This window comes from Dreissena polymorpha, chromosome 13 (assembly GCF_020536995.1).
Source record: "Dreissena polymorpha isolate Duluth1 chromosome 13, UMN_Dpol_1.0, whole genome shotgun sequence".
Taxonomy (NCBI): domain Eukaryota; kingdom Metazoa; phylum Mollusca; class Bivalvia; order Myida; family Dreissenidae; genus Dreissena; species Dreissena polymorpha.
The window spans coordinates 18,727,192-18,739,093 of record NC_068367.1 but is presented as its reverse complement, the minus strand read 5'-3'; the positions used below and the strand labels follow the sequence as shown (position 1 = coordinate 18,739,093).

Genomic DNA, 11,902 nt, shown 5'->3' with positions numbered 1-11,902 from the left:
ATTTTAATTAAATATTGCCAATATATTAACACCTAACGTAGTCATATTTAAATTAAATATTGCCAATATATTAACACCTTGCGTAGTCATATTTTAATTAAATATTGTCAATATATTAACACCTAACGTAGTCATATTTTAATTAAATATTGTCAATATATTAACACTTAACGTAGTCATATTTTAATTAAATATTGTCAATATATAAACACCTAACGTAGTCATATTTTAATTATATATTGTCAATATGTTCACACCTAACGTAGTCATATTTTCATTAAATATTGTCAATATATTAACACCTAACGTAGTCATATTTAAGGGGAAACTTCATACAGCTTAGAACGATTATAAATTCGTACAAGCTAAAAACACTGAGAAGGTACGTACGAAAACTCAAATGGTCGGCCACACAAAGCGATTCCTCAACAACAGGAAAATGATAAGCAATGAAATGCCCCTTAATTCGAGCTTATATCTGCTTATGAAGTAACAACCTCATACTCTGATAGTTGTAAAGATAGGCCGACGCAAAAAGCTATGCAGACAAACTACCAAAAAGACACCATTTTTAAAATATGGTAACAGGAGTATGTTAATTATACAATGGCATTGTTCTGCACCATTGTCTCTATGATGTGTCGGTACTAATAATTCAATTTTACATGGGTTTAAGACTCGCGTGATCAATTTAAATTGTGCCTAGACAGATGACACCAGAGTCATATCTCTGACTTATGCAATTTTTACGATTTTAAAATACAGCATTAGTTACTTCCAATTGTGATTTAAAATGATCATAGCTCCAACGCACCGACAATATTGGATCCGCCCCTAGCCTTTTGAGGAAAACTTGTCCGCTCTCCACCTGCCATGTTTTTAACAAACCAAACAAAGGTGGTGATGATGTTGATTTTGTTGGTGATTATGGCGTTGATTATGACGATGGTATTACTGCTGTTCATGTGATGATGCAAATCATAAAAAAGCACACAAAATACTAATCTTCTATAATATAAGAAAAAAAACAACAACGCATGCACTGTATTTATTATTTTTTAAATAAAACAACCGATAATTATAAATTAAAATATATTTAAAAAAAATAAAAGTCGAGATTTATGCGAAAAAGACGAGTAAAACATTGGCAATAATAATCAAGTACAAAGTATAAAAATTCAAACAAAAAATAATACTAGCAAACACATGAACATGATTGATAGAAAATCAAACAAAAATGGTCACGGATTAATACATGGCAGTCGTCAGCACAAAACTGTTATTGTACAAACTTCTGTTTTAAAAAAGAACATCAATTAATTTCTTTAAATCGCGAATATCCAAATCGCAATTTTGGATTCAAATATTCTGTTTCTTTTCTAATATTGGAATATTCGTTCCCAACTAAACATAACTTCTCTGCTTTTCGTGTTAAGTCGTTATAGAATGTATGTATTTGATTATCAAAAATTTGAAATCCTGTGCGTGTATGTTATTATGTAATGCCCATGAATACCTCTGAAACCTGAAATAAGACTTTAGTCCCGCGTTTCCTTTCAATTAAAATTTCTGGGCCTTATCGACACGCCTTATCCGGTCAAAAAATAATGTTTTAGCTGCCGAAATGTTCACATATATCCAATATCACATTAAAACAAAACACTAAATTAGTCAAGGTAATTGTTTTCTCTAAACGGGAGGCTACCAATCCAGCTGCATATCGGCTTTACTCCAGACGTATTTGCCTCCCCTTTTGAAGAACATTTTCTCGTCGAAGCCGCTGAAATTGAGCGCATTCTCCACGCCTACGTCCAGAACAGATCTCGAGGGTTCTTTTGCACCCTTCGTGCAGTCCAAAAACCTCATCTGTGGACAAAAATGAGGGGCGCTCTGAGAAAACGAAGTTTAATTTTTGTGCTTAAAGTGTCATCCCAGATTAGACTGTGCAGTCCGCACACGCTTAAAATTGACGACACTTTCCGCTATTATGGTATATTTCATCTAAAGGAAGTATCTTTGTTACGAAAATCCAGTTTAGGCGGAAAGTGGCGTCCCCGCGAACTGCACAGGATAATCTGGGACAAAACATTACGCACATGCATTAAGCCCCTTTTTCGAAGAGCGAGGCTCATACGCATTTTTGCTAGCTATGTGTAAAATACTATGAGCAAACCATTGTCTCATAAACATACATTTCATGATGTCATTTTGATTAAGAAGACGTGCATAAGGGTAGTCGGCCTACACACGTCGGTATTTATATAAACTGCATTATCAGACATATTCTACATATACTACCAAATAATTGATTACTCTAGTAAAACAATGTAACAGGCGATACTGCTCAGTCGTTTGCGGAGTTTTGTCTTGTAAAGAACCAAACAACTTGAGCAACATTGTCTCTCTGCTGTGTACCAAAACGTAAATTTATATGGGTCAGGTTGAATTTGATAAACTTACATATTCGTCAAGGATCAGGTACGAATTCTGCATCTGAAACAAAACATATAAACATGTAAGCAAAAGCCGAACAGAGTAAGAACTAATGTGAAGCAGTAACGTAAAGTAGTACAACACTCAACGTTATAAAATATCGTGGCCATCACTGTGAATACGGACTCTGTAAGCTCGAATCCCAGTCCGTCCACATTAATTGGCCACTCGCCTGGTGTCAATCAAACTCAGGTAATAATCAATCAGATTTCGTTTATTGCGGCCACATGATCCGACAAACAAAGACTGTCGGAGTAATGGAATAAGCGTTTTTATGAAAGCACAACTTAGTGGGCGGAGCGATCGCGTATTTGGCGACTGGTCAGTTGTACGGGGATTTGTATTGAACAAATTATACAGTCTCTATCCCCCCCCCTCCCTCTTCCACTGATTTTAGGCAGGCAGTTGTGAGAAACTGTTGTTGTTTTTTGTACTGGTTAACCACTTAATCCAGGTTATGTGTTCATGAAAAACGTGGTTCCGGTTCACAGACCGCGTTAGGGCGAAAATAACAATCCAAACCAACCAATTATAACGCTCGCACCTTTTCGTTAGATTCTGGCACCAGGCATTCGACATCCTTGTGTCTTCGGAGAAATTCGTCAAACTCAGCATTGGTGATGACAAAGGATTCTGCCCGTCTTAGTGCATCCGGACCGGTGTTTTCACCGTCTATCAGGAGGCACTGAAATACCTGGGGAATACGAAAACGACATAATTAGTCTTTATTGTATCACTTGATCACAGTTATTGCAAAGATTCAGCACCAAGTAAAGTTAAGATTTAGCAACAAGTTGAGTCAATGATGACAGTTAGATAAATGTTTTTTGCTAGCTACGCAGGTGTAAACAGGAAACAGTAGCATTAACAAAAATGCTAAATTATGTGAATGTTTTATGCTAAGCAGAAACCGTATTCCTTATTTCAGAAACATTACTCGTGACATATGATAATCAAAGAGAGGTCATGTTCAAAAATCTAAATGCATGACGTTTCATAAAGTAAGTTTATTTTTTCTCTAACTTTTGCGTGAAAACTTGTGTTCTTTATCTATTTTAATGATGGTTACCTAGACCTTGATTCCACCCACCTTAAAAACCCAATCCCAAACGAGGTCTTTATAAGTTATCATTAAATTTCAGATTAAAATTAATGGAAATAACTAGGTATTTATCACGTCTAATATTAAGCGGAAAACGTATGCCTATTTTCAGATAGATAACCTTTAAACCCATTTACATTTTATATAATCGGAAGCAATGTATTGAGATAGGTTATGTGTAAACATCATCGCAAGTTATCTCACATACGCAACGCTTCTTGGTGTACTGATATTCTGATAACAGAAACAATGGAATGGCATTGGACGAAGGCTTGACACATAAATAAATTTTCATAAAAATACCCCACTTCGTTATCGAGGTTTGAAGCAGAATGCCAACTCGACCCACATGTCACCCGTTGCATGTTCTGTGCAAACCTACTGTAGCGTAATGCGATGGAATTATACCGCACACAACTCGACGCTTTCAAAGCCCAAACATTTTTCTAATCAACAAGATACATGCGAGACCAAATTGGGCCGCTTGACAAAAAGACATTGCGAATTATGTATCCCCGGCTGTCTGGCGTTTACAATCTCTCTTAATACAAAACGTACCTATCTAAATATACATAAAAGCACCAAACGAAAGTATGTCATAATGTCAAAAACATAGTAAAATGTGTTAATTTAACAGGAAATTTTCAGATAATTAAACATAAGGTGTAATAAATAAATGCCACTACGTTACGCTACCTTCCACCTACACGGATTCAGTTGCATTATTTCCTCCACCATGTTTTCTTCCTTGTTGTGCGTGTTCACAACTGTGTTCAGTTTGAATGCCACCTGCAAAAACATAACTATAAACACGTCCGCAAGGACTGAAGATTTTGAAACGTTCTACAACTGTGTTCAGTTTGAATGCCACCTGCAAAACCATAATTATAAAGACGTTCGCAAAGATTTGAGATTTTGAAACGTGTCCACAACTGTGTTCAGTTTGAATGCCACCTGCAAAGACATAATTATAAAGACGTTCGCAAAGATTGGAGATTTTGAAACGTTTACACAGCTGTGTTCAGTTTGAATGCCACCTGCAAAAACATACTTATAAAGACGTCCGCAGAGATTGGAGATTTTGAAACGTGTGTAGAACTGTGTTCAGTTTGAATGCCACCTGCACAAACATACTAATAATGACAAACGTAAAGATAGGAGATTTTGAATGCATATTATCAATGCATGATCTTTAAACCACCGCATAATGTCGTAATTACTCTACGTTTTCGGACACTTAATTATTTTTTTCTTCGTGTCCGAAAATTTAGATACGAAAAATATCCAAAATTACAGGTCTCCAAAAATTGAGAGACACAAATTAAGACGGCCGAAACTTATATTGAAATAAAAGCAATTAATCAATCTACAATTATTTTATTGGGATTTATTCTTCTTTCTCTGCTCAACAAAATCAATACAACTTCACATTGTCTGAAATGATATAGAACAAAAGGTAATTACATAACAGATTATGCTTCTTTCATAAAACAGATCAGTTTGAAATGCTGTTGAATGAATCAATTGTTGCCTACCAGTAGCATGGTGTTATACCAAATTACGCGAATGTAATAAACCATTGACCTCAGGCATGCATCTGCAAGGTTTAAGGATCTTAATCCGGTTGTAAAAAAACAAACATGATCGAAGTGTCACAAGATAAGCGAAAATAGGGCCGAAGTCTGTAGAATAGCGCTGTAAAATCTAATGTCCGAAAATTAAGAGACATTAATTATGGACGACACCCGTATGTCCGAAAATTGAGAGTCACGAAAAATAATTATGTTTGCTAAAAAAGAGGGTGTCCGAAAATTAAGAGTGTCCGAAAAAATTGAGTAATTACCTGTAATCATGCAGCTCGGAGTCTTGTCAATAGCCGAAAGGCTTATCAGCAATATATGATCGTAAAACCTGGTCACAACCATCGTACAAATTGAAGGATAATCAACATCTAGTTGCTTATCATAAATACATAAACTACAAAACACTGTTTGACCATCGTACAGAGAGAGCTTATAAATTCAGCGATTAAATTATAAATTATTTTCGATAAACTATTATCATCGGTGCATTACTTTATTATCGGCGCACAGTCTTCGCACAGATCAGAGCCTTATCCATAATTTATTGATTATCATCCGTGGACCTTATAATCGGCGCACAGTCTTCGCATGCTTATCGATAAATTATGGTTTATCATCAGTGTATTACCTTATAATCAGCGCACAGTCTTCGCACGGATCGCAGGCTAATCAGATGACTTTTCTGGCCTTGCTGTCGACCGATCTTCTCATTTGTATCGGCATCAAAGCTGTCGCACGAGACAGCCAAAATGTCCAAAAACTCACCTGAAGAGATATTTTACGGGAATTTGATACGAGCCTCGCTCTAGGAAAACGGGGCTTAATACATGTGCGTAAAGTGTCGTCCCAGACTAAACTGGACTTGCGCTAAGATGAGACTTCCTTTAAACGAAAATGTCACAAAGAGGGAAGTTTCGTCCCTGATTAGCCTGTGTGGACTACATTCCTGATTAGCCTGTGTGGACTACATTCCTGATAAGCCTGTGTGGACTACATTAGCCTGTGTGGACTACATTAGCCTGTGTGGACTACATTTACCAACGTTTTCATAGAGCAAGGCTCATATTACGGACAGCTGTTAGAAGCGTTTATACAGACCGTTCAATCTAAAAAAGTGTCACTTATCTGTTCCCCCACACACACTTTCTAAAGTATCATTCTTTTACCTTACTTTTACGACATATTTTTGCGAACTAGACTAAGATATAGCTCACATAATGGTGACGCACTCATATTACTCTAAAGGCAAATTTGTGTGTGCCAAAAAAAGAAAAACAAGTTTCCACTAACATCGACACAATTTTGGGGTAGGTATCGGTCGGCTGAACTTGTTTTCTTCGTTTGCGTTCTTAATAATTAATTCCCAGTTTAATAAGAATATGCATTGCCTTGCAGAAATCATCGTTATTTATCATTTTTTGTATTTTAATAGTCTTAAGTGAATTAGCTTCAGTTAATTTCAAGTTAATTTAGTTTATATGATCGCATGAAGCAAACATGATCGCAAAATTAAAAGTAATTTACCCGGTAGGGAATTTCGCAAAAATGACCGAAGACTCAACCTGCAACACAACAGTCAAATTACGGGTCGGCGCGTGAAAAGTAGGGTCGGTTGGGTAAGCGGAAACAAACAACTTGTTTACGCATTAAGGCTTACATTGCGATACGGCCTACTATCGGAATGGTAAGAATTACTATTGTTTGGCCTCGGTTTGTTTACAAATCCGATATGGATACTACTACATGATAAACCGTTATTGTTTACAAGTTATAAGCATGTCAAGACGGCGTGCTTCGAGTAACTTGAAAAAGTACGTTAAATAGGTCATTACTTAAAGTGTACACAAGTGTCCATGACCGGTAAACGATCTACCGTCAAGGCCATCGTGGTTACACATTAAACATTATAGCTCCGCTATAATGGTTGTAAGATGCGATATTATTAAACCGCTCTTATAATAAAATTTCCAAAACTTTTTAGGATAAACCTTAATCTGTACTTTTTATCGTTCACATGGTTAAGAATATTGTGTTTGTATATGAACAATATAATTCAAGTGCAATTTTTACTGCATATTCCATGATCGCTAAATATTCCATTTTTATTTAAAAAAAACAGATTTTTTTTATAAATAATTGATCTAGTGTGTTATGAGATGTTATGATTTCAATGGCGTATTTTTACCGCACTTAATTGATTCATTTACGGTTAAGAGCATGAAACAATTATGTACATGAATATGGGGACGATCCGTAGTATTATTTATACAATTTCGAACGAATATTCCTCATTTACAAAAAAATAGCTATGACATCATTTTAGAAGCATACGCGTCAACGTTACAAAATGCCCAGTATGCCTTTTGGTTCTCTGAGAACGACAAGAAATAAAGAAATAATCATTTTCAGAAAATGTTTTTGAACATCGTGAAGAGCATAAACAATCAACCAAAATATCAAATTTACTTGTTTTTAAAAAATAATATGAATACATATTGTTCTTGGCCGAATGATTTCTGTTGATTTTTCAAGAGACACATTAATAATCAATGCTTTTCATTATGTGAAATAAGCGAAGCTGATACGTTGACGACCTCATTGAAACAACTAAGGACGAAATCTTGAATGAAACCAACTCGTGCGAATGAAACCAAAACATGCGATTTAATATATATATATATATAGATATATCATGATTTGCAAACTGTTATAAATTTAATACAATCGTTGACTTTGTTACCCATGGCGATAACGTAAGTAATATTAAACATTGATAACGCTATTTTAAGACTGCTGATTGAATGTAGGTTACAGGTGGGCTAAACACACGCTATGTAGATATCATATTACTAAAAACTAAAACTGAATATAGCAACGACGCTGACATTTGACTCGTATTAGATAACACGTATATATGTGACGAACTGCGAGTCACATTATCTTGACGCGATAACTAAAATTGATTTACGCAATCACATGTGCAAGTAAATAGTGTGTATTGCACATCTTCGCTTCATTGTGATGATATATTTGAAGTATGAAATCAAACGCTAAAAATATGGAAGTAGTATTGGTAGTAAGCTCCATAAACAATTAACATTGTAGGCGGGGCAATGGAAAAACTGGGCTTAATGCATGTGCGTAAAGTGTCGTCCCAGATTCGCATGGGCAGTCCGCACAGGCTAATCAGCTACGACAATTTCTCGCTTGTATTGTATTTTTCGTGTACAATATGTCTCTTCTAAGCGAACATCCAGTTTAGGCGGAAATTGGCGACCCTGGTTAGCCTGTGAAGACTGCACACGCTATTCTGGGACGACACTTTACGCACATGCATGAAGCCAGGTTTTCCCTAGAACGCGGCTCATGCGGGGTTATGATAGCACTCACCGTACTGCTCAAACCAGCGCTCCGAGACGAGACTTCCGTTACTGACGATGCTGACGCTCTCGACGCCCAGCGTCTGTTTGCAGAACTTAACCAGCTCCCCGACGAACGCTCCCTTCTTCACTATGAACGGTTCGCCACCGGAAAAGTTGATTTTCTTCATGCCTTAAACGATGGAAACAAACAGGGCCTTGTTGCTTAAAACTTAAACGGATAGTTATTTTTTTTATCAAGTTATTTATGTGATTTAAAATGTTACGACTGTATCGTATGTTTTAATTATTTGTAAGCTATAATAGTTTTATAGTAACATTGCTCTTAAAATTAATTTTGTTTGGGTCTGAGTTAAAAGACAGTTTTGATTTTTCAGCAACCGGTCCCAGAATAACCTTATTGAGAAATTGAAACGTCGTTTATATGCCTATATACATATATATATGTGCCTCGCTCTACGAAAAGGGTGTTTTAAAATGCATGTGCCTAAAGTGTCGTCCCAGATTAGCCTGTTCAATCCGCAAAGGCTAATCAGGGACGACACTTTATCGTTTTTATTGTATTTTTCGTTTAAAGGTCGACCCTTCCAGTTTATGTGGAAAGTGTCGTCCCTGATTAGTCTGTGCAATCCGCACTGCAAAGGCTATTCTGGGACGACACTTTACGCACATGCATTAACCCCCTTATCACAGAGCGAGGCCTATGTATTTTTTTGATGATTCATAAACTGCGGTTCACTGGTGAGATGTAAACATACGAGATATTCGAAGTTTAAATCTCAACAAACAAACACGCATCGAGGTAAAGTTCAAAATTTCTCACAACAAAAAGTAACAAGGAACTAAAAAATCATACAGACATAATAAATGCACTCTGTAAATATGAGTCTGATCGATTTTAATCAATTCAATAATTTATTTCTTTTGTATTATAAGACATTTTAGATTCTCCAAATAAACATCAGTATCTAGAAGATTATATTTTCTTAATTCAAATAAAGACAGCTCTATTGTCTTAAACAAGCCATTTTCGACGACGAATCGCGTGAAACAACTACTTCAGTAGAGCTTCATTCTAGGAAAACTGGGCACAGCTTTAAGTGTCATTCCAAATTAGCTTGTGCAGTCCGTGCAGGCTAATCAGGGACGAAACTTTCCGTTTAAAGTGGATTTTCGTTTAGAAGAGTTTTTCTTCAAACGGACCATTCAGTAGACGCTGAAAGAGTCGTCCCTGATTAGCCTGCGTGGACTGCAAAGTCAGCACAGACTAATCTGAAATGACTCAACGGACATGCGTTAAGCCCAGTTTTCGCAGAACGCCGCTCATATCAAAGTATATTGATCAACCACTTACCCGCATTTTTCAAGAGTTCTAGCCCTCTCTTCGCATCGTAAAGCGGTAACACAAACGATGTTTTCGCAGTGTGAAAACAAAATCCGCACTTGTAGTTGCATTTCCGCGTGAAATGATAATTCACGCTTAGTGGGACTACTTTTTCGGCGTATTCATCCGACGGCATGACAGTCGGCATTCTCGTCCACAGTTTTCCAGCCGGCAGTTCGCCATTTTGCAATTTTATTTCACCGCAGCACGTGTTTTCCGTGGCACACAGATTATTATTAGGTTCTTTTAGTTTGTTATATAGCCGAACGCGATTAATCGCAAGCAAGAACGCAAAAAGCGCCGCGCAGAGTATGCAAGCGGTAGCTGCAAATAACTCCATCATGATAGTAAATGTTAAGTAAATTTAGATGCTATTCTAGATGTATAGTACTTTCTGAAAAGCAATATTTCGCACAACAGACCTGTTTCGGCGGCTGAATATATACGCTAGAATGAACTCTCGCGCGTTTAATGCGACCTTGAGCTTTTCAGAAAACGTATCGAAATTCCCGACGAAGATGCCGGTCTACTTTCGTTTCCCTATATCGAAATATAAACGAATGGAGTTACAATCTATTCATAGCACGTGCTATAAGCGCCTACGATTGGAAAATCCGGCCTGTTTGTACAGTGCAAATACGCTTCCATCGCTGGATGACGTATTTTGTCGGAAGCACGGACCAATAGCGCACTGTTTCCAATTTATGATCGAGTTAAGGGCAGATGGCTTCCCAAATATCAGAGCGAATGGTATAGCCAATGGAAATTACAGTATATGAGACTACCTATTGCATTATACACTTTGTCAAATACAAAAAGACTGAAAGTGCGCCATAAGATAATTATTATGATTCTTTAAGCGTAAATAATGCACGTTTCTGAGGCGGATCCAGGATGTGTGGTGAGGGGGGGGGGAGGCGGTGCGAAATAAAAATATGAAAGATAGGTCATAAACCCATAACAGTTCACTTATTAACAGTCTAAAAATTGAAAGTATCCCGTTGCTAGTGATTCGGCATTGGAACCAGTTGTTGAGACTCAGCATTGGAACCCGTTTCGAGAGACTCGGCATTGGAACCCGTTGCGAGTGACTCGGCATTGAAACCCGTTGCGAGTGACTCGGCATTGGAACCCGTTCCTAGTGACTCGGCATTGGAACCCGTTGCTAGTGACTCGGCATTGGAACCCGTTGCTAGTGACTCGGCATTGGAACACGTTGCTAGTGACTCGCATTGAAACCCGTTGCGAGTGACTAGGCATTGAAACCCGTTGCGAGTGACTCGGCATTGGAACCCTCTGCTAGTGACTCGGCATTTGAACCCGTTGCTAGTGACTCGGCATTGGAACCCGTTGCTAGTGACTCGGCATTGGAACACGTTGCTGGTGACTCGCATTGAAACCCGTTGCGAGTGACTTGGCATTGGAACTCGTTACGAGTTACTCGGTATTGGAACCATTTGCTAGAGACTCGGCATTGGAACTCGTTACGAGTGACTCAGCATTGGAACCCGTTGCTAGTGACTCTACTTTGGAAATCGTTGCTAGTGACTCTTCATTTGAACCCGTTGCGAGTGACTCGGAATTGACCAGTCGGTTGTGACTCGGAATGGACTAGTCGCTGGCGACTCAGAATCGGAACCAGTCGCTGGTGACTCGGAATTGGAAACAATCGCTGGTGACTCGGTATCGGAACCAGTCGCTGGTGACTCGGAATAGAAACCAGACGGTTGTGACTCGGAATTGGAACTAGTCGCTGTTGACTCGGAATCGGAACCAGTCGCTGGTGACTCGGCATTGGAACCCGTTGCTAGTGACACGGAATGGACCAGCTACTGATGACTAGGAATTGAAACAAGTTGCTGGTGACTAGGAATTGGAACCATTCGCTGGTGACTCGGGTTTGGAACCAGTCGTTGGTGACTCGGAATCGGAACTAGTCGCTGGTGACTCGGAATAGGAA

At 38.0% G+C, this 11,902-nt stretch overlaps 1 protein-coding gene and 1 pseudogene across 1 annotated transcript; both read right to left on the bottom strand.

The window, feature by feature from the left end:
• Window positions 1-1,117: 1,117 nt before the first annotated feature.
• LOC127854500 (radical S-adenosyl methionine domain-containing protein 2-like) overlaps window positions 1,118-11,902 on the bottom strand; it is a 58,197-nt pseudogene continuing 47,412 nt past the window's right edge.
• LOC127856507 (radical S-adenosyl methionine domain-containing protein 2-like) lies at window positions 1,585-10,360 on the bottom strand. The gene is made up of 7 exons (XM_052392781.1): window positions 9,913-10,360; window positions 8,569-8,730; window positions 5,807-5,943; window positions 4,292-4,384; window positions 3,038-3,187; window positions 2,461-2,493; window positions 1,585-1,866 (listed from the first exon to the last, which is right to left on the bottom strand). Exons 1-7 carry the CDS (start codon window positions 10,283-10,285, stop codon window positions 1,702-1,704), a joined length of 1,113 nt encoding a protein of 370 aa, XP_052248741.1. The 5' UTR covers window positions 10,286-10,360; the 3' UTR covers window positions 1,585-1,701.